Source organism: Equus przewalskii, chromosome 24 (genome assembly GCF_037783145.1).
Source record: "Equus przewalskii isolate Varuska chromosome 24, EquPr2, whole genome shotgun sequence".
Classification (NCBI taxonomy): Eukaryota; Metazoa; Chordata; class Mammalia; order Perissodactyla; family Equidae; genus Equus; species Equus przewalskii.
The window spans coordinates 23,084,390-23,107,984 of record NC_091854.1 but is presented as its reverse complement, the minus strand read 5'-3'; the positions used below and the strand labels follow the sequence as shown (position 1 = coordinate 23,107,984).

The 23,595-nt window shown below is 38.0% G+C and overlaps 1 protein-coding gene across 7 annotated transcripts in view; it reads left to right on the top strand.

Annotated features, from left to right (window-relative positions):
• The window catches only part of TNNI3K (TNNI3 interacting kinase), a 265,756-nt gene that overhangs the window by 101,066 nt on the left and 141,095 nt on the right, over nt 1-23,595 (top strand). For all 7 annotated transcript variants that reach the window (XM_008525043.2, XM_070592131.1, XM_070592134.1 and 4 more), the window contains 6 exons: nt 5,717-5,803; nt 6,848-6,904; nt 7,845-7,937; nt 8,019-8,076; nt 8,202-8,396; nt 9,143-9,247. In XM_008525043.2, coding sequence (XP_008523265.1) covers nt 5,717-5,803; nt 6,848-6,904; nt 7,845-7,937; nt 8,019-8,076; nt 8,202-8,396; nt 9,143-9,247 — 595 coding nt within the window. The remainder of the gene's footprint in view (nt 1-5,716; nt 5,804-6,847; nt 6,905-7,844; nt 7,938-8,018; nt 8,077-8,201; nt 8,397-9,142; nt 9,248-23,595) is intronic.

Genomic DNA, 23,595 nt, shown 5'->3' with positions numbered 1-23,595 from the left:
TTATTAACTGCACAGTCCTAATACTCAAATTAACGGGCGGGCAGAAGATTGTAAAGAATGCTCTAAATACAGCTCCTCTTTCTATGCATTGGAACTGTGAAAATCTTCCCTCTGGCTGGAATGCTTTTCCCCTCCCTTTTTACTTAATCAACTCATACTCATCTTTCAAGTTCAGCTTAAAAGACAATTCCTCAAAGTACTCTTTCCTGACCCCTCCAGCCTATTGTAACATAGTACCATTAGGCACATTCACAGCATCTTCTACCTTTCCTTTCTAGAGCCTGGCTAAATTAAATTTGAGTGAACATTTGTATAATTGTTTTTCTTTTCTTTTGTACTAGACAGAATTCATCACAAAAATAATGAGCATTTTTATTTTAACACTTTATCTCCTGTACCTTGTACCACTCATTCCTTCAAAACAACTTATTATAAACCTAATACATGACAGAGACTGTACTAGAAAGGTAACACAGTGAGTTAGACAGATAATATTCTCCTGCTCTTAGGCAGTTTGCATTTCTAGAAGAAGAGACAGGTCATGAGGAAGAAAACAAGTAGAAACTATCAGATAATAATAAGTGCTATGAATCAAGTAAAAAGGAAACACAGTGATAAGTAAAATGTTCGAGGACACTATTTAAAACTGAGAAGTCATGGAGGGCTTCCCTGGGAAGATGCTGTTTGAGCTGGTCTCTAATGGGTTCTCAGTAAATATTTGTAGAAGGAAAGGGAAGAAAGACCAAATGGGAAGGAGAGAAAAAGACGAAAGAGGAATGCCAAATGACTTGGTTTGTATATAATCTTCTTTTGGCAAAAGCATTCAGGATTGTGGATTCTTATCTCAAGGTGAAAAAGGACTGGTGGCATTCTTGTTTGGGCCTGGTGATTAAGGGACAAGAATAATGGGGGAAAGGGGCTGTGTGTCCCCTTTCTTGTAAGATAAAATTAAAACATCTTTCAGATATAAGTCATGAGAAGATACAGCAAGTCTGGAATTTTTGTTTCCTCCCATCTAATTGACAGTGTGTGGGACCAGAACTGTCAGGAGGAAAATGGGTCACAGAAGGGCAAACGTCAGGAGCCATAGTCTGATCCCACTTTTCAATGCTTCTGGAAAGTGAGTTATTAACATGATGGGAAGGGGAGATTGCAAAGTATTAAGCAAAATCTCATCTATACCATTGCTATGAATGTTTCATTCTTTGAGGCAGGTAGAAACAGAGGCCCAGACTGCTCCTTTGATGACCTGGGCATGTGGGACATATGAGGTCTATAGGAATTCGTTGGCATCTGTAATGGAGACTAAATCTCTGTGTTCTTTACTTAACCTTGGACCAGAGAGCCTCGGAGTCACAAAGTCAGGGAGAAGATCTTAGTTACTGTTGTCATTTGCCATTAATCTTCAAACCTAGTTCTTAAAATAATTTTCATAGGAAAGTTTCTTCTATGTTCTTAAAATAATTTCTTATAGCAATGAATAGCATTCATTTTTCCTAATGTGAAATGGTGGGGACAGAGGGACAACCTTATAGGGAAATAATAAAATTTGTACTTTTCCTTCTTGAATAATTATGAATCCTCCCTTTTGTACACGGCCATTATGTAGATACTAAACTGTCCATGTAACTGCCCTTTGGATGGACTTGTAGGCTTAAACAACAACTTAGGTTTGAAAATGAAGAGCTATTTAGAAAGTTGAAAGCAAAGAGGTTTGGCGGGGGGGGGGAATCACTCCATATGCAAGGAGTGAAGGAACACAAGAAGACAAATTAAAGAGAAAGCATGGAATTTGGGGGTTACAGACAGCACTGGAAGAGTGGGGAGCAGGAAATAAAAAAGACTTCAAGCCCACAGGAGAGTCCGTTTTGCCAAGACCCTCAGGGGCTCCAATGAATAATACTCTGAAAGTGCAAATCATTATTCTAACTGCATTAGACAAATAACGTGGCACCCTCCTATTTGGATAAAATACTTGGATGTAGATAGTAAATTCTTCGATATGGGAAAACATTTTATTCAATTAGTGGAAGTTTGATTATCTCTGGATGTGTTCCATTAGTGTGCCTTGGTTATCTAGGTGTATCCGTTATCAGGAGTTTGGTTTAACGAGTCCATTTAGTGAGTTCCATCAGGGCATTTTTCTGTTTAACTCCTTGTGGCCAAGTATCAGGCTGGGAGCTGGGCCTTAGTGCTTTTCAGGTTTCTTTACATGCACATGCACTTTGGTAGTTTGTTAGAGCAGTGAGAGCAGTGGAGAATTTCCCATCCGTGTGTGCCTCAGCCCACAGTTAGCAGGAGGTGGGAAATCAGGTGGCGATGCCTTCCAGAGCCAAGGGGGCCTCTTGGCATTTCCCTGGCAGCCTCATGCTTGTCAGCAGCCAGAACCCAGGCACTCATTAGGTTCTTGATGAAAAGCATCCCAAAGAAAATGCCAGCAAATTGTGCCACTGTGCTGGCTGGAAATTAAAACTGCTCAGAGCAAGTGGAGCCAAGAGAGCTGTTGAAATGAAAGGTAACATCAAGGGTGTGATCACTGACTCACACAGGCGTTCAGGATTCACGATGCGGCTTCTGCTTCATGAGGGAAAGCAGGAGGCCCTCTCAGCTGTCAGCCAGTCAGTCCAACAGAGGGGCTGAGACAGGCGGGGAGGGGGCTCTCTGAATCAAGCTTTGTTGTGCTTGGGTAAATGCTTGGGGTTTCAGTTGATTTTTTTCCCCCAAAGGAGCCTCTCCCAGAAAAAAACAGAAATAAGAAAAAAGCTTTCTTTTTTTTTTTTTTCTGGTCCCAAACACTTAAAGACAAAATTACATTAAAAAAACACTCCAAAAGCACCTAAGATCCTGTTAAAGTGGGGCAAACAGTGTGGAGAAGAGCAGACCAAACCTCAGAATCTATGAATCTAGCAACAGGACAGATGAAGGGGTATTTTAATTCCACAGAAATTTTTGTTGGTGCTGCTGCTTTTTTCCTCAGGCTAAAATGGCCATCAGCAGTGGGGAAGGAGGGGAGGTGCCCCACAGGAGGCACCAAAACACACACAAAACACGCTGGAGATGTCCAGCCCTATTCCTGCAGCTTGTGAGTGTGCGGCCTTCGATGGGTTGATGATGAAGTAAGGTTGCAGGTGGAATTAAGGCTGCTCATTACCCGACTTTAAGAGAAAGATTGCCCTGGATTATCCCATTGGGCCCAGTGTAATGATAGGGGTCCTTAAATGTGGAAGAGGGAGGCAGAAGCGGAGGTCAGGGTGATAGGAAATGAGGGAGACTCAGCCAGCCATTGCCAGCTTTGACTGTGTAAAGGGGGCCACGAGCCGAGGCCTATCAGTGGCCTCTGGAGGTTGGAAGAGGCGAGGAAACTGATGTTCCTCTAGGGCCTCTAGAAAGGAATGCAGCCCTGCCAACACCTTGATTTTAGACGGTGAGCAACCATTTTGGACTTGTGACCTCCAAACTATAAGATAATAAAGTTGTATTGCTTAAGCCACCAAGTTTGTGATCATTAACAGTAGCAGTGAAAGAAACGGAATATATTGATACTTAGAAATTTATCTGAAGTTCCATAAATGAGTTTCCAAGTTCATTTACAATTCTTGTGGCAAAATAGTAAGGCAAGAAAGCAGTGAAACTCCAAAAGGTAAATTTGTGTGTTAGAATTGTTAGGCATATTACATACATTATCTCACTTAATCTTTATATCATCAGCTCTACTCTGTAAATAAGGATCTTTATAAAAAGTAAAACATCATGTCCTTTAATTAACTAAAATCCTTCAGTGGTCCCCCATCTTTCCTTCATTAAAATCCAAAATCCTTTCCTAACCTGTAAAGTTCCACATCCGTACTCTCCAACTGTGGACCCCTGATCAGCCTCCCCTGGGAAAAGCTGGGAAAGCAACTCTCAGGTCCTATTAGACCTTTCCAATCAGAATCTCTGGGAGTAGGGCTCAGGAACATGGGGTTGAACTTGCGTTCCAGGTGATTTTTATACACACTGAAAAGTTTGTGAAGCACTCCTGCACATGGTGTGTCCTTACCTACTTCTCCAACCAGCTCTGGGAATTTGCTGCAGCCCGACTGGCCTTCTTCAATTTTCTGAACATGGCATGTTTGCACCCATCTTGGGACCTTCACACTATCTGTTCCTTCTAACTGTTAGCTTTTCCTTTAGAAATTTGCCTGTTGGCTGTCTTTCGGGTCTTGAGCTTTCCCTGTTTGTGAGCACACAAGAGGCCAAAGAAAAAGTGCTAATAGGACTGGCTCCCTATTATTTCATCATAACTATGTCTGTGAGTTGAAAAAATCACAGATTCAGCAGTCATGAATAGAAATCTGTGGATGATAAGAAAATGGACACTAGTAATTAACTCTGTAGATTTGTTTTGCTACAAGTTTTAGTAATTATAATCACAATTATTTTTTTTCCTTGAAGACACTGATCTTGAGATGTTACATTTAGAAAAGCTTTTAGTGCTAGTAAATATCTTTCTTCCATCTCATGATCTTGCATGCTCTATTAATTTTAATTCTGTTTTTGAAGGGTGGTTTTGATAAGCAGGAACAACTCTCAACATATACTCTACACATGAACTAGGTGTATTCTGAACCAATGTTAACTATAAACCCTTTGTGATGGATAAGAACTTATGCTTTTGCAGTTCCTAGAGTATGCCATTTTTACAATGAATTCTGTTGCATTTCAGAAGTCTCTTGGCAGAGTCTTTAAGGTTGACTTTGTCTTTCTCTTGCATAAATTAGCTTCAATAGATTATTTTTATAGTTAAAACATAAAATAGTATCAAAATTTAGTTCTATTGAAAATCATTGGTCTACTCAGAGGAGCATTTAGCATTTTTTATCCTTCACAATAAGTCCCTATTGCAATTAATAAACTGCCGCATTTTGGTGATGTTATATAATAGAAATTTATTTCTCAGTTGTATAACAGTCCAGGGTGGGCATTTCCAGTCAGTGGATGGCATTCTACTATCCCTTAGGGCCTCAGAACCCTCTGCCTCCAGCCAGAAGATGGGGAGTAGAGAAGGCTCACCTGTTTCTTAAAGCCCAGACTTGGAAGTGACATCACTTTTGCTCATGTTCCCTTGGTGAGAATTTGTCACAAGGCTATAATTGGATGCAAAGGAGATAGGGAACTGTTGTCCTTGGGTGGACATTCCCAGTGACAAAATGCCTCATGAATGGGGAGTACAAATATTGGTGGACAGCCAGCTGTCTCCTGCTCCAAAAACCTATATAAATTATCTTAGCGCCGTGTTATACTACAGTTGCCAACCAAATGTAATGCTCAATCACAGCAGATACATCTCTCCTTCCTGGTTACTGTATGTGCGTATCACCCTTTTAATGGCACCCTTATTATAGACTCCCATAGCACTTGGTATTTCCTCTTTTAGAAATTCTCATCATTCTTATTATTTGTTCAACTACAACTAAACTTCTTAAGGATAGGACCATAGTCACCTTGTTCATTGTATCCCCAGTACCCAGCATAGCACTTAACATAGTGCCTTACACAGAGTCTTCATGAATTATTTTGAACGAATGGATGCAAGTACTCAATTCTATTGCAATATCTTATCTCTTAAGATACATCCTATGTTTCAAGCTACCTCTAGTCACCTCTGGGTTAGATGGTGAGCTGCATAAATCAAACAAAAATTAAGACTCTTTGCCCTTTTTGTCTTTTCACAAAGGACATGATGCAATTGTCACACTCCTGAAACATTATAAGAGACCGCAGGATGAATTGCCCTGTAATGAATATTCTCAGCCTGGCGGAGGTACCCCCTTTATTACTCAGTTTTCTTTATTAATGCAATATTGTGCCTGAAAGTAAACCTGTGTTTCTATTAGGACTATCATTCTGGGGTTAGGGAGGAGGGCATGTTAGATTACCTTTATTTTAAGAAAATTTATGTGGGTGAGGTTGAAAATAAAGAAGCCTCAGTGAGGCTATTTTCTAACTCACCAGTCTGCTGTCCCTCCAAGTTTAACATTCCCTGGACGGGATGTTTATGAGGCTTGTGTATGACTAGGAAGGCCTGGGTCAGCTGAGAGCATTCTCCATTTCAGTAATCTACTAAGGCAGGATGGAGAAGACTCTTAGCCAGACACAAATTAAACCTGCTGGAGTCTGCTAGACCTTAGCTTTTTTTGTTTTGTTTTATTTTTTGAGGAAGATAGGCCCTGAGCTAACACTTGTACAAATCTTCCTGTATTTTTTGTATGTGGGATACTGCCACAGCATGGCTTGGTGAGCAGTGTGCACATCTGTGCCTGGGATCCAAACCTGCGAACCCTGGCCTGCCAAAGCAGAGCATGAGAACTTAACCACTATGCCACCAGGCTGGCCCCTAGATTTTTATTTTTAAACTTTTTATGTACACTCTAAATAAATACTTGCTGTACAGTTTCAGTATCCAGAGAAATACCTGGGGTTAAGCTATAATTTCACTTGGTTTTCTTAGCAAAATTTTTTTGTCAGCTGCTTCTTTTTATGATGTTTAACTTTTTTTGTTTTTTGAGGAAGATTAGCCCTGAGCTAACTACTGCCAATCCTCCTCTTTTTGCTGAGGGAGACTGGCCCTGAGCTAACATCCATGCCCATCTTCCTCTACATTATACATGGGACGCCTACCACAGCATGGCTTTTGCCAAGCGGCACCATGTCCGCACCCGGGATCCGAACCGGAGAACCCTGGGCTGCTGAGATGCAGAACGTGTGAACTTAGCTGCTGTGCCAACGGGCTGGCCCCTGATGTTTAACTTTTATGAGGAAAAATACTATTTCTCTTTTTAACTCTATGATATAATTTGATTTCTAGATGGCTCCTATGTCTCTGTTCCATCCCCCTTGGGGAAGATTAAAAGCATGACGAAAGGTATTTTAATATGGGACAGTTGTTATATTTTATGACTAAGGATAAGTATTGCCACTTTCTATTTTGTTTTACATATTACAAATGAGGACTATTTTGCAAGGATAAACAATATTATTAGCAGACCATTCTTTCCATAATTAACCTTACCAGCTCTACTGTTTTGCATATGCCTTCTCAATTCACGAAGTTATGACTGAAAATTTTGTATGAGTATTAACAAAAGATCAAATTCTCATAGAAATTTGTATTTTTAACAAAATTTAAGTTAAAAATATTAATATCTTTAAGGAGAATTTGGAATAGATTTGCCATAGAGAAAAAAAATTATTTTTCAGAAGATCTCAAATAACTAATACTTTGAGGACTTCTTTGAATGTATGCTGCACACAGAAATTAATACCATTGGATCAGGAAAGTAAAAAGTATGAATCAATTGTAAACTTATATTTAACTCTTTAGAATTTGAAGGTTTTAAAAATGATTTTGGATTTGAGATGTCTCCTCTGCATGATTCGTGTGCTTATTTCCTGACATCCAGTTGGCATCCCTTTGAGGTTTAGTTTGTGGATATTTGCTTAAGCCTCTTGTGATCGCTTGCAGGGATTGACCAGATAAGACTCTTTATCATGACGTAATATGGACTGTACTCCAGGGTTGCCATGTCATATAGACAAGCTAGTTGTTGATCAGATCAGGAATCAACTCAGCCCTGATAACAAAGTTCAGGTAATAGAGACAGAGAACTAACACGCTTTTAATGCGGGGGGTTAAGGATCATTCGTGATAAGGTTTTAGTATCTCCAAGTAGTCAATTATAGTTGAAAAATTAAATGTTACTAGGGAATGATATTTTTGGTTAAGTGTATATGTACATGTGTGTATATACATTTACATGCTTGTTTTTTATCTTGAAAAATAAAATAACAATTACTGTTTGCAGAGAAGGCAGAAGTTCTCCTCCTAAGGGCTGGATTGCCTTCGCATTTCCATCTTCAACTCTCAGAGATTGAGTTCCATGAGATTATCGGCTCAGGTAATCTAACAAAATACTAGTCTGCTTTAGTTTAATGAGCTCCAGATAATGTGTTCATTTATTTCTCTTAAACAATTTTAGGTTCTTTTGGGAAAGTATATAAAGGACGATGCAGAAATAAAATAGTGGCTATAAAACGGTAAGAAAGCGAATGAGAAAATTTAGCATCCACGTAGTATTGTGCAGTTTGAGAGCATATGCATGGAGAGCCACTTGTTTTGACCCATCTGTTGACTGAGGATTTCCTGTTGCTGCCATTTCCAGTTATCGAGCCAACACCTACTGCTCCAAGTCAGATGTGGATATGTTTTGCCGAGAGGTGTCCATTCTCTGCCGGCTCAACCATCCCTGTGTAATTCAGTTCGTGGGTGCTTGCTTGAATGACCCCAGCCAGTTTGCCATCGTCACTCAGTACATATCAGGGGGTTCTCTATTCTCCCTCCTTCATGAACAGAAGAGGTATGGGTCTCTTGTTCTGGCTTAGTGTTTGACACATCATTGGAACTATCCTTCAACACTTCAGAGGCTCTCTGCTCCGATGAGTCTTTACCTTCCTAAACCTCTGAGTGCCAGGAAACATGGCATTTTAAAGGTGGCTAATATTTTATGCCCAATAATTGTGTTTTAGTGAAAAGAAATATTTCTGTGCTCTTTTTAACAGGAATTCAGTTGAAGACAACAAATTCAAGGAATTTAAATTAGTAACTAAAGCTTATAATAATTAGGCTAAATTTGACATACCAATAAAGCAGATATATGTAAGCTCAGATAAAATAATTACCAGGGGTCACAGTATTTATTTAAAAAAGTTTTAAAAAAGAATAGTCTTGCACAAGTCTAATTTGAATTTACTTCCTAGATCTATGCATACAATAATTAGAATGTGGTTTCACTCAGTAATTAAAGTAGATTTCATTTTTATGTTATTACAAAGAAATTAAGTATAATATTGCAAATGTTATAAAATCAAGTAGAATATTTTAAATAAGAGGGGTTGGTATCTGAATTGATCTATAATTAAGCATTATCTGATGTAGAAAAGCTATTGTTCCAGTTTTGTTGAATTTTTAGCTTAACCTCCAATAAAGCAAAAAAGGCTGAAATTATACAGAATAACAAATCACACGCACCATTGATTTCTTTTAGAAAGATATGGTATTGACTTTGACCGTTTCATCCTCATTAAATCTATTTTTAAATTCTAGGATTCTTGATTTGCAGTCTAAATTAATTATTGCAGTAGATGTTGCCAAAGGTATGGAGTACCTTCACAACCTGACACAGCCAATTATACACCGTGACTTAAACAGGTATTTTTTTCCTCTAAATAATGAACTTAGAATTGTGTAACTGATGAGGAGTCTAAGATGGATTTCAGTGAAGAGATAGTTTAGATGTATTGCAATCAGGGTTTTCTACTCTGTGGGTAAGGGGACAGGCCACCGTAAGCCAATGCAATATAAAGTGTTGTATTTTCTTTTACAGAAATTGAAAATGGTATAACTGCCTCTCAGGGATCTTTCAAATCTGTGAAAAATGTCCAGAAAGATAGTGATGTCTGTAAAATTCACCAGCTAGCTAGATCTCAGATCGGTAAAGCCAGATCAAAGATTGAGATCAATGACTGTTATAGAATGTCATGTCTCATACAAAGTCAGGTGTTATAGGAAGACCTGATATAAAATTATATGAAACACTACTTTTGTGCTACCATTTTGGTATTTTTGTAGTAGTAACTTCAGCCAAAGCACAGCAACTCATTTACCTAGCTTTCATGTAAAGATATTTTCATGTGGAATAGAGACTTGAAACAAATACAGAATTAGAGTGTTCCAGGGGTGGAACCCCAAGGGATTTCAAAATGTTTTTTTAAACAGTGAAAGCTTTCTCTAAGAAAAGTCTTACAGGAAGGACGTTATACAAAATAGAGCAGCTTTAGTTGAAGGCAGAGAGTAGGGTAGAGAATTCTGTTCACTTACCATTTCCCACTAACAAGGGGGCAGATTCCTGGGCCACCTCAGTGGAATCCCGAAGGTGCTGTGGAGAATAGATGGACAACCACCAATCTACCTTATGAAACAAGTCATATTTCAAAATCACTAACTTTCATTTCATGATTATCAATAAGGTTCCTATAGATCCCATCTATAGTACTTTGCACAAAGTCCACAGTTCTGAAACTACTAACTATTAATTAATTACACTATCCACTCATTTATTCCACAGCTATTTGCGTATCTACTGTTTACAGTCTTTATACTTGGCATGGAGCTTGCAAAAGGAACTGCCACGGACTCCATTCTCAAGGAGCTTTCATACTCTAATAGAGAAGAAAAATACTTACTTAAATCTATTTTAGGTATAAAATGACAAGTTCTATAAAAGAGATAATGAAAATTTTCATAAATTTCAGAAAGAAAAATATGAGTTACTTCTGAGAATTTAGACACAACTTCATGGAAGAGTTGACATTCGAGCCTGGCCCTGAAGGATGACAGACTTTGGGATAGTATCCTAGGGTTAGGGAAGGCATGAGGAAAATAGAAATTAGAAAGTTAAAGCCATATATAGGAACAATGAATAGTTTCACTTAAGTGAGGTGTATAAATATATGTGGTGTATGTAATTTATGATGCCAACTATTGGGAAAGAAATTCAGAAAAATAAATTGGAACAAGAGCACAGAAATGAGTGAAAGTTAGAAGAAGGTACTTTAGACTTTGTTCTATAAGCAAGAAGGAGGCATTGAGGATGTTTGCGCTAGGAATCACAAATTTGGAACTGTTTTATGGAAAGATTAATCCAGCATCTTTGTAAAAGATCAGCTTGAAGGGGGTCAAGAAACTGGTGAAGGAGTTGTTGTGGTAATCTAGATGAGAAGTAATGAAAAGCGGAATTTTACTAGTGGCGGTGGAAATGAAAGGAAAAGACAGATATGAAAGATAGGAGAGAGAAAATAAATTAGATATTAAAGTGGTTAAATCTTAGATATTGGAAATACACATATGAAGGACTCAATCTATTTATAATTATTTTCTAGTTTTCAAATAAAAGTCATTTCTTCACTGTTAGTTATTAGTTCTTTTCCTTACCTCTCTCTTAAAAACACTTATGTTAATGAACATATTTTTTCTTTGAGTTTCAGGAAAATATTTAGGAAATAGATTTATGTGATAAATTAACATAATGCAAACTTGTAATTTGTGAGTGTTAGAAGTATTATCTTGTCATCCTAACCATCGTTTCATGGGGGATTAAAACAAATGAGAGATCATTGAAAGCTTCCTCTAGCTGTAACTCTGCATGTGTGGGCAATTTATGTGTGTTCTGTTGCCCTGTGAGTAAGTGCAAGTTATAAAGCAGAACCAAAAATATAAGTGTTGATTAAAAGTGAAAATAGAACATTGACTATATAACAGACATAAGTTTATATTTACCATTTTTTATGTCTCTAATCTAACCTAAATGTAAATTTGTAAATTGTACCAAAAAGTCTTCAAATTTTATGAAACACTGTTTCATAGGTGCCTTTGATATAATATAGTCCAAAACTATTGCATTTATTACTTGTGGACTAATTTCTACTAATCTCTAATCTGGCAACAATAAAACACTCACTTTTTCAGATTAATGCAGACATAGCATTGCATATTGCCCAAAAGAGTATTGTCCTTCCCCTCATAGGGCTCGCTAGGATCTGGTTGGGACATAGCACGTATGCCCAGGAAGCAATTTTATTGCTATTTAAGGTAGAAAATGATTAAGGACCAAAATGATTAAGCAGCAGTTTTCAAAGGATTTCAAGTAAATCAAAGATCAAAGTAGAGTGGAAAGCTTCCTGGAGGACGTAGAGCTAAAAGTAGACTTTGAAGAATAGACATGTATCTTTCCTCGTGTTTTCACAGCATACTAATCTTCACATTTCTACAATGCTTACAAAGTCCCACTGAAAGAGAGACTAAAGGGAAAGAAGCACATCAGAGAGGGAGGAACTCAGACATGTGTTTGCATTTGTATTGAAATGACCTGTTTACATTTTTCTCTCCCTTACGTTCTGGGCACGTCAGGGCTGCCAGGGCAGAGATCCTGGTCTCTTCATCTCAGGTTTCCAGAACTGAACATAGTGTCTCACACAGAGAGGATGTTCAATCAATGCATTTTTAATCGAACCAAATTCTTGAGGTGTTTCTATGACTGTTGTTTCAGGAAGTAATGGCCTATTTGGCACGAGTATGGCTACTTGCAGACAGAGTATGACTAACTTGCCCAATACCTTTTATAGTTCCGAAGCAAAAAGGCTGTTAGAGCTTACAGATCAACCCACAGAGAGGGGACACTTCTATCTTTGGTTTTGTGCTTGTTGATTTATTTGCGTGAAAGAAAAAACTCTCCCTTTCCCCTGGCAAGCTTCTTACCATATAAGGCTGAAAGTTCATTTCAATTTTCCATATATACTAAGAAGTTCAAGGAATGAGTAAGGAAATGGTTCTTTCTGATGATGATGAGAATTGATTTAGCGCTTCCAATGTGAGAGGAGCTCTGCTAAGCCCTTGTCATGTAGGCTATCATTTAATCTCACAACAGTTCTGTAATACATATATAGTTATTTTTATCTCCATTTTACTGTAGGAAAACTGATGAAAGAGATTTAAGTGCGCGGTCACATCCTTACAATGTTCTTAAACACTATATTATGCTGTCCCAACAACAAGAACAAAACGAAGTCCAAACAGAGAAATGGAAGGAGATTGGTGATACTGGATGAGCATTAGCCGTATTTATCAACCTTGCTCTTTGTACTTCAGTTCTCAACGGGCTCAATTGCCACGACACAAACCATTTCTCATATCATCTTCTGATGCTTCTGTGTTCCTACTTTATTTCTTCTTCTTCTTCTGCACCTCATGTTCTGCTAGTGTGGATCAGAGTTTGCATATGAAGCACACAGATATATTTTATTTGGCCCATAGTGTTTAAATATTTTTTAAACGTAATAACTTTAGGCAGGAATGCACTTTCCAATTTGTCATAGACCCCACCACCTACCAACTTACCAACTTACACCTGGCTCTATTTATACACTTATTTTGTGTCATTGGAGCTTGCAAATCATGGTTTACAGCTAAAAACCTTAAAGCTTTTTGCTTACTACTAGCAGCTGTCTGTGTTTTCTTGGAAAAGTACATTTTCCAAATTGTTTGACGTTGAAACCGAAACATCACTGCAGACATATATGGATCAAATGAATGGTCTTTTCCTTCTATAAGTGCACAGTATAACAACACTGTGAGCAATGAAATAGTGACAATTCCATGACAGAGCAGCCATGGCACTCCTGTGAGATATGTCTGTGAAAGCATTTAGTAAATTGTGAGGCACTATACAAATGCCATATGTTATTGCTATTAATGCCTCCTTTGTTCCCTTAGACGCTGAGGATGAAGAAAACACTCCACAATATTTTCATACATGCAGATATTTCTTTTTATATAAATCAACTAATTAATTGAGGGACTAGGTCTAGATCTGAGAAAGATTCCCTGTTGGTTTTTGAGTGTCAGCTTATTTGGGTGACTATAAAGGAAAATAATTAGTGATAATTTAAAAACAGCCAACTTACTGACAGCAAATGACAGATAATTTAAGATGACAAAGCTGGTAAGGGATAGAGGAATTTCAATTTTGAAGATGACATATACCTAAATTAGTGAAGATTTCAGAAAGTATCAGAAAAATTATTGATAAAAAATTTTAATAATTGTTTTTAAGTTGATGTTGCATTTGCCTTTCAACTGAATACAAAATATAAAAGTCCTGCATGTTTAAAAAGCAAGAATCAAGTACAAATAAACAAATTATTACTTGTTTTTCTAATTACCTGTTAGGTAAATTGCATTTCTTGGTTCACATAGATTATAAAGTCCCCTCTCAGCTACTCCTTTCACTTGTGACTTTTCTAATAAGCTGTTAGACAGAAATAATTTAATGTTCACTGGCAAACACCATCTTGCAGAGAATTCTGAATACCTGAATGCAGACCAATTAATTGATTACATTACAATACTTAGACAAAGTCTTGAAAAAGAACCCATTGAAACTTGTGAAATCTTTGACAACTCTACTCCTATAAATCTCTAGTACAAAACTAGTCACAAATGACATTTTAAATTTTGTCGAAAATTTTTTTCATTTATTTCCACTTTAAAAGTAAGTGAATCAATTAATTAATATGAAATATTTGAATGCTTGATATGAGCCAGAGTCTACGCTATGCCTGGGGATACAGCTGAGAATGACAGCACACAGCACTGTTTCTAGCAGAGTTTAGAGCCTAATGAAGTATTTCCCCAAATTTCTGAATCGTAAGAATCATCTGGGGGCAAACATTAAAAAAAAAATTCCAAGACCTCTCCCTCGAAGGCACAGATTGAGAATGTCCTAAATTGAGCCTGGGAATTTAAACTTTTAAGTAAGATCACTGGCTAATTCTTATGATCAAGCAATGAGAGGCAACATTGGTCTAATGCAGCAGTCTCAACTCTGCCTGCACATTAGAATCTGTGGGAGAACTTTCGGAAAATCTTAATGCCACCTAAATCAGACTATCCAGAAGTGGGGCCCAGGTATCATTTTTAGAGAGCAATCCTGGGGATTCCAATATGCAGGCAGTATGGGGAACTACCTTGTAGTCTAATGCCAATTACTCCTCTTAACCATTTGCCATACAGTTGCATTCTTTCCTGCCCAGAGTGAAGTGGGAATATTGGAGAATCAAGTCACAATGTATCTCCCAATGTTTTGAGAATCATTGCCCTAAATACAGTATAATCACTCAATAGTGAGTGTAGAAGACAGAGATCCACCGGCCATGGTGTGTAGGCACAGAGTAGGTCTCAAGATCCAGCAGTTGCCATAGGAGTTGTGCTATGGATACTAAGGCATTCCGGAGCATCTAATTTAGAATTCATGGTTGATACCAGAGAGTTCCCAGGAGTTAGAATCTTCATAGGCAGCCAAAACAGAAGTAAAAGTTTAAATATCGGACAGTTGCAGTACACACAGTTCATGTGAGTATTCAAGGCCTATGAAACCCTGAAAAAACACAGAACTATGTATAATAAATAAATACATGTGTATAGAAAGAAAAACATATAAATGTGTATGTGTGTTTTATGTATCAATGTACATATAAGCATACCCACTTCCATGTTTTTATGATACCTCTAGCCTTTCTCAATTGGAGTTCTGAGGGAATTAAGCCCTAGCGAAAGTGTTTTGAGGGGAAGATTTTGTCAGTTCTCCCAAGGATGAGACATAGCTGTTATCATTTGGGATGCATAGAAGAGAACTTAATTCATTACATCCACTGTGTGGCTTAGGGCTTAGGGCCTCTGGGCTTCAGGGGTGCCTGTAGTTCTGAAATGTTTAAGTCCAAAATTGTAATGTGACTTCAGATTCCCAAATTAAGAAAATTTTTTCAAAAAAGCAATCAGTTGCTATCTGTGTCAATTTCATTACTACTTCCAGTAACGGGGAAAAAAGCTAAGCTGTACAATTTTCCAATGAAATTTGGATTTGTTAGGGTAGGTTATCTGCTGCAATAATAGACACCAAATGTATAATGGTTCAAAATAATAGAAGTTTATATCTTGATTGTGTGAATGAACAGGTTGTTGAGGTGGCCCTTATCTATGAAGTCACTCAGGAGCCATTTTCAACATGTGGTTTCCAGGGTCTCCATAGGAATCGTCTCTATTCAAGTGAGCATAAATGGGACAAGAGGATGTGAGATGTGCGTGAAATGTTTTATGGTCAGACATTAGAGTGGCATGCAACACTTTCAGTTATATCTCATTGGCTAGAGCTCAATCATATGCCATACCCAACTTCACAGGGTGCTGGGCAGTATAGTCTAGCTGTGTGCCCAGAAGAAGAAATGAGTTTCGGTGGGCAGCCAGCAGTCTGTGCTGCATTCACTCTATTTACACTAGTGATAACAGGTACTGTGGTTTGGGTAAACATAATAATTGAGAAGCCTGATCTAGGTTTGCATGAATCAGTTGCACAAATATAATGTTAATTGCATACTAAATATTTTTAGCTTATAAACACAGTTTCACAATTTATAAACTAATACCACTAATTGGGAAATGTAGTGAAAGCTACTTAATAAAGCATATCATATATGAATTAATTTTGAAATACTTCTCATTCACTTTTGTTATAACATCAGAATAGCTTTGGGAGTATGGGGACATATGTCCCTGAAACAAAACATGGTTTAAAAGTAAAAAGATGTGCTGTAATGAGATATAATAGCATGAAATAGGCTACATAAATTCAAAAACATGAGTCACATCCATGTGCTCTATGTCAGTAAAAATTAAAGCACAGAAAGGCTATCTATGATCACTCCATTCAGAAAATCATGTTGCACCATACCCAACAGAAGGAGTTCCTCAACCATTTAATTCTATAAATTACTTTAATCCTGTTTGGAAGCTTCACTCAAGTGTTGGTGTTTAGTCATAATTTCCATTCCCATTTCTGACACGCTCAGTCTCCATTTAAAGTCAGTCTGTCCTCAGCTCCCGGAAGCTCCAGATGAAGCAGAGTTCCCTCTGACTCTCAAGTTCCTACCTATCACTTGAATAGAAATTCACCGTTCAACTCATCCTTGTCTTTGACAGTACGTAGCTTCCTCCTCACCTAGTTCTCACAGTTCCCAGAAGGCCAGCTATGTCCCACACATTCTCATCACGTTTCATTTTGGTTCAGGTTCCTCATCCTGAACCCAAATAGCAGGTCCCTCCCACTCCTACTCCACTGCTACAATGTCCTTTAGTCCTGAGTCGTCCTCTTTGTACTCCAATGGAATTAACTAAAATTTCCTTCTAGGCCCAGTTAAAATGTTCTTCCTCTCTCAGCTGCCTCAATTAGAATGTCTCATTTAATTTTGGCTGCGTCCACTAATTCTAAAAATAGTGCTCTTCCTTAACACCCCATTAAGTAAATTCCGTTAGACACATACTCCCTTTAAATTAAAACAGGTATATTTAAATCAGAGGAAACCTCGTTCATTCTGCACACACTATCATATTGCTCACACAAACCTGGTCAAACCTGCCATCTCTCGCTGTAACTGCCCTCAGCACCTTTGCCTCAGTCATCCCACTCAGACAAAATCCCCGAATCTCACATTTTAAAAGTGGGTTCTAAGCCACCATGTGCCATTTGAAACACTACAGAAGATTATCTATGTGTGCAAAATAAATGTATCTGTGTATATAACAGAGCATAAAAATTCGAGGTTTGGCCAAAAACAGGAATTCTGTGATATCAAAATTCACTTTTGATTTGACATAAAAATCCTACTGCTCCACACTGGATCTGGCCTCAGGATTTCTTATTCCAGTGATTTTTGTGATGAAGTAGTTCACTCTGCTGCCTCTTTCCTTTGTATAGCGCAGCCATACCTTGAGAATTCCCAAAGCTGGGGAGACAGGAGTGCTTTCCCTGTAACAGTGTTACCTTCTCTCATCTGAGGGCTGAACTTGGAGGAGAAGTGATGCCTGTCTTGATCCTCTAAAACCTTTCAAACGCTTCTTGGTGACTGGTGGTGAACTTACTGGCCTGCAATTTTCTAGTGTTGCTGGTTCCTTATGTTGCCATTTTCCACTCCTCGGGGATGTGGCCTGTATAAAGTCAGCTTTTGAAAATGTCAGCAAAGGCTTTGCTCTGGCCCCATTTCCTCTCTGCTCTCATTTCTTGGGAGGCACCCTGAGTGCCCCTCTTGGCACCTTGTCGATTTCCTCAGCAGCTAACCTTTCAATAATTATATGAATTCCGCCTTGTGGTTATCTGTGCATTTCTCAGTTCATCATTTTCACCTGTGCTTGCTGAAATTCATTTATGTTGTTGTGTTCTTAAGATCCTGGAGTTTAATTGAGTGCAACCTGACTAGGGACCCAGAGCCAGAATTTCTAGCTAATAAATGAGTAACAATCTTAATAGGTAGATATTTCTTTTTCCATTGATTGAATTTTCAATAGTTATACCTTGAAATCGGCCTAGAAAAAGAGATACAGATAATTGTAAACTTTCTTGCCTTGTTTAATATTTTCTATTTCAAAATCCTCCCGATCAGCCTTGGGAGGAAGCAGCCTTTCAAATGTTAGTCTTCTCTGGGAATCTGTGTTGGTGTGGACACCACCCTGCTGGAAGCCCAGAGGATGAACCAGTCAAGAGCACAGGCTATGGAGCCAGACCATGCAGGTCCAAATACCAGCTCTGTCACATCTTACCTGTGTCCTCAGGCAATTTGTTTAAAAACCAGTTTTCTAATTTGTAAAATGGTAATAATAATAACTAGCTTATTGGGTTTAAATGGGAAAATACATTATTGTCATTATTTTTCTTATTTATTTTTCTGAAAGAATATTTTCACTAGTTAATGTTCTTGGATGTTTAAGTTTCTTTACTGAATTAAATGCTTCTAGGTGCCTGTCTCTCCTTTGGATTATATTACCACAAACTTTGCTTATAATATCTCAGATGGCTAATTTCTTCTTGTCATAAAGATCTAGGAGATAACTGGATTGTTTGACTGCAGATCTCTCTCTATATGTATAGAAAAGGGCCAGGGAATTCTAACTCTATATTACTGCCTTCACTGAGACCTCTCTATCCCTTCATGGTTCAAACGTGCAGTAGGGACTCAGTCTGACACTCCCATTAGGTAGATGCAGATCTGGAACAGAATTTGGATAAAAACGTAGCTGGGGATTGACAGGGTTACTTGATTACCCAAGTTCCTTCTCAGTGATTCTTCTTCCTAGGGCTCATTCACAAAACAGAAGCATACAGTTTAGCCAGGCATTCAACCATTCAACAATCATTTGTTGGTGACTATAATGGCAAAGAATGGGAAACATCATCAGAGATACATCCCAGAGATCATGCCAGGCAAAAAGGTCAAGTAGGAGAAGCCTTAGTTTTGCAGAGGATATATGGTGCATCTACGTAGTTAGGCAGCTTACCTTCCTATGCCCAATTAGCTCACCTAGCAACTCCACTCAGCAACTGTCCTCACTGTAAAGAACGGGAGAATATGTTTTCAAAGTTATCATTGAGAAGGTTGCCCCCTGCCCTGCCTTCAATAGTCAGAGAAAAGGAAGTATTCATCCGTTATCCCTTCTTGATCCCTAAGAGAGAATCATTTTTCTCATTTCTATTCCTGCTCTTATTGTCTCACTGTTGTTACGTCACTTGACTTCTTTCTGCCTCAGGTTCCTCATTTGCAAATGGAGACAATGATGTTTATGTCAACCCTGTTCACAGAGATATCCTTGCAATCAATAGGGGTGTATTGTTTATGTTAATTGCGTGAAACTGAGTTGCCAGAAAGGCTCAAACTAAGATTCATTTTGTCTCCAGCTGCTGGATCTGTACTATTTGTAGAGTCTGGATTATCTTCCTCCCACTGAAGGGGAAAGGTATGGTGGTTACAAAATGGTGTGGGGAACAGAATACTTCTTTTCTGAAAGGCTTAATATTACCTTGACCAACAAGGAGAAAAGAGCATACAAGCCTCACAGAATGCTTAGAACTCTTTAATCCTGGAGGGATGGTCTTTGTATCAATTATGTTTTAAGCCGTGTATGTGAAGAACTGTATTCTCAGTTACTAAACCCTCATTTAATGGCTTTAACAACCTACAGAAAGCTAGTGAAAAGCATGCCTGGTGCCATAGATGAAATAGCATTAGAGTATTGACGATGTCCAGCTTCTTTTCTTTGGGGAGGGAAATCCTGGTCTAAATTCTTAAAATAGCAGTTGGCTTTCATTAAATCTATTCAGAGCTGAGGGTCTGAGGATCTTGAGTGACCCCTTTCTTTGGGAATGGAGCGCATTTTAATAGGCTTTTTCCTGTCTGTGGTCCCTGAAAGATTTAGCCATTGGCAGGCCTCCTGAATTCCTGGCATTTGTAAAGGAAAGGACTGATTACATGCTTCTTCTAATTCTTTCTCTTTCTTTAATTTCTTTTTTTCCCACTTCATACAAAGAATGAGAAAGATATTCTGAGTCTCCTTCTGCTGAGAAATGCTTGGCCGTAAGGGCAGACATTTTAGCACTGAGCTTTTATTAACCTCTTGTGGGTTTGACAAAGGTTTTTTCTTTTTTGCTTCCTACATATGAGGCTACAGAGCTGTTATTTGCCAGGCTTGTTCCCCAGCACTGAAAGCAGTAGAGAGAAAACAGGAATTTTTTTGGTTTTTCTTTCATTTTGTTTTGTTCTTTGGCTTTCTCAGTTGAATTGCGTCTATAGTCTCTCTGAGAAGGTAAATTTAATATTGGCCATAACACATGCTTTGGCTCTGATGGAAACATCCACCCCTGCGCTGCTTCCTTCCCACTTCCTCCCGGTGCCCCTTCACTCCCCTCGTCCAGTAGCACTTTTCTCCTGGCTAATTCCTATTTCTTCCTCCAGGAAGCCCTCCTATGTGTTCCCATAGCTCACCATGCTCTTGCTTATCTCAGGTTAGCTCTTTGTTAAAATTGCTCATCTATTTGAATATATCCCCTTTCTATACACTAAGCTTAATCAGGACAGGGTCTGTGGATTTTCTGCCATTTTATTCCCAAATGATTATCACAGTGCCTGGGTCCTAATAAAAATTCAATTAATATCTGTCAAATGCGTGAACAAATTAATAACATTTCAAGGATATAATAGTATCATATATTAATGTTTCTTTGTGCCAGGCATTAAGCTCAATGTTTTGCAGGCATTATTAGCATATCAAATATCAAATACTCATAACTCTATATGATGGTTTTTATTTTTGGTGAGGAAGATTAGCCCTGAGCTAACATCCGTTCCCGATCCTCCTCTTTCTCCTGAGGAAGATTGGACCTGAGCCAACATCCATGCCAATATTCCTCCATTTTATATGTGGGATGCCTGCCACAGCATGGCTTGATAAGCAGTGCATAGGTCCACACCTAGGATCCAAACCAGTGAAACCCGGGCCACTGAAGTGGAGAACAGGAACCTAACCACTAGGCAACTGGGCCAGCCCCTATATGATGGCTTTTTTAAACAGATAAAGACAGAAAGGCTTAAAGAGACTAAGCATTATCAACGTGATAGAGCTGTAAGGAACAGACTAAAGTTATTACCCACACTATATAGTTATATAGTCCAAGCATAGGGAAATATAGTCATTTAGTCCCACAAACTAGGAGTAGCTCTGACTGAGTAACACAGCAGTATTTGTCAGATTGCCTTCCCAAGGGAGGCATAGTTTGTAGAATCCATAGCAGAAATGAGAAGGTAGTCTTCACTTAATGTTGAACAATTCAGTGGCATTTAGTAATATGAAAGTCATTCTTTTGCTCAGTTAAGACTGCTGTTCTACAAGTCACTTATCTGGCTGTTTTGTGCTATAGATAATTATTTGAATGCTGGTCACTAAAGCCTGTCCAAAAAAACACCGAAGACGGTGAAAAAGAAAATAGAATCAGTTGTTTGACTGCTCTGATTTTCTAATTTACTCAGGTGAAAAGTTAGCCAAACAAACTGGTTTTGCAATGGAAACATAGCCCAAGACTATCTGACGATTCTTAAGAAAAATACAATCCTCTGAAATTCTAGTGATTTCTTGTCACTACTGACCACATAGATTTGAACCGATACCTGCTTTTTCTGAAACGATTGATTTTCCTTCTCATAGGCAGCACTTTTATTTTCTAACCTGCAGCATTTCTGTGCCTGACTGGAATATTTTTGCATTTGATTAATGTTTTCATTTGACTTTCAATGAGGTCTCATAACAGTTTGGCTTGTCACAGTCAAATTATTTAAATATCCTCTGAAAAGAGTATGTGGGAACTAAAATCAGATTCATGTGAACCTGAAAAACCAGTGGCGACATTTCCTGAACTTGTTATATATTTATGTCTAAATTAATCATTTCACAATTTTGTTTTATGTTGATGCTTGGCTCCTTAAATACAGTGATTATTGGATGCCTTAATGGAGAAGTTTTCATTTTTAATTGACCCAGAAATTATTCTCTGGCAAAGATTTGTGTTCCTTTTTTGAATATTCCTTGTGGTTTCAACAAAACAAATATATTATGCCTTCTAATTATATTAATTTTTTTTCCTTAGGTTTCTTTAAGACAAATACCTAAGTCATCCTTTTCACTTCTCAGTTACCATTCACTCCTAATTGATCAGAAATGGAGTCAAATATGGTCAGCATTCTCTGCCTACATTCAACTTATGCCGTGTGAAAGAAAGCACAATAAGGGAGGATGTGCCATAAGATTTCATTTATATACAGTCGTAGAAAACGCAAACTAATCTCTCTTGTCAAAACACAAATCAGTGGTTTCCTAAGAGGAAGGAACAGCAAAGGGAGTGAGGAATCCTGCTGAGGTGACAAAAATGTTCTGTATCTTGATTGAGGCAGTGGTTTCACAGGAGTATATGTCCATTAAAACTCATTGAATTGTAGTCTTTAAATAGATGAGTTCTTACTTCTAATGTGGATACAAGTAAATTGTGTAACATAAGTGGTAAATACAAAGTCAAATCCTTAAAAAGAGATATGCAAAGTAATATGAGTTGGCACCTTTCTAATCATGAACAAAAAATATTTGTCCCTTTTAAAACCTTAAAAAGGAGAAATAATCATTTGCCAAATAATCTCAATAAGGATATCAAAACCAATTCTGGCTAAAGGAGAAGAATCAACATAACTGAATTGAAAGAAAAAGGGTTTACTCAGATGCCATCACTGAATACAAATCTGTATCGCACGAAGGTCGAGCTAGTTGTCTGCAAATGTTAGCGTTCAGTCAAAGAACCGCAGACATTGACAGGAAGGGAGATGAGAGACAGTCTTTGATACTGTGCACTTACCCTCTATTCACACTTGCCAGTTCTGGTCTGATGCAAACAATATTCAGTACCAGAATTTACTCCTCAGCCAAATGTGAAAGTGCATACACTGAATGGCAAAGAAAAGACCCAAGTGTTTATGTATCATCAAAACCTGGTGGGTTGAAGACATTAGATCTCAGAATTGCAAACTGGCATATACAACATCTGAAAAGAAGAAAACTACCCTAAATCTCTAATTTGATTAAAAGCAACGTACTGCTAGATAGGCAGCATGGAGCTGTGGAACATGGGGATGCAGCCAGAATGAATTTTTCCATTTTCAAAATGTCATTTAAATGAGAAAACATCTATGAGATCTAATGAAAATGGATGCTATGACAGAGAAAAGATACAATGAATTAATTAATGTATAATCAAGATCATGGAAGTGAGATTGTATAAACAACATAAGTCATGTGCATGGATATAAAATCAGACTTCTTCAAAATTATAATTGTAGAGCACTTCTTTGTAAGTCTCAACAAATGCGAAAGTATATGTCAAGCAGTAACTGACCTGTGAAAAATGTTCCCATTTGCACTTTGATCTAAAGTCAGTTTAGCCCAAATTCAGAAAATTGGAATGGACAATTCAAAATTAATTGGGACAAGGAAATTAGCAATGTGAATGTTCAAACTTGAATAATAAACACAATGAAGGTATCAGTGGTAGACCAGATCTTCTCTTGACGACTATACACGACTCA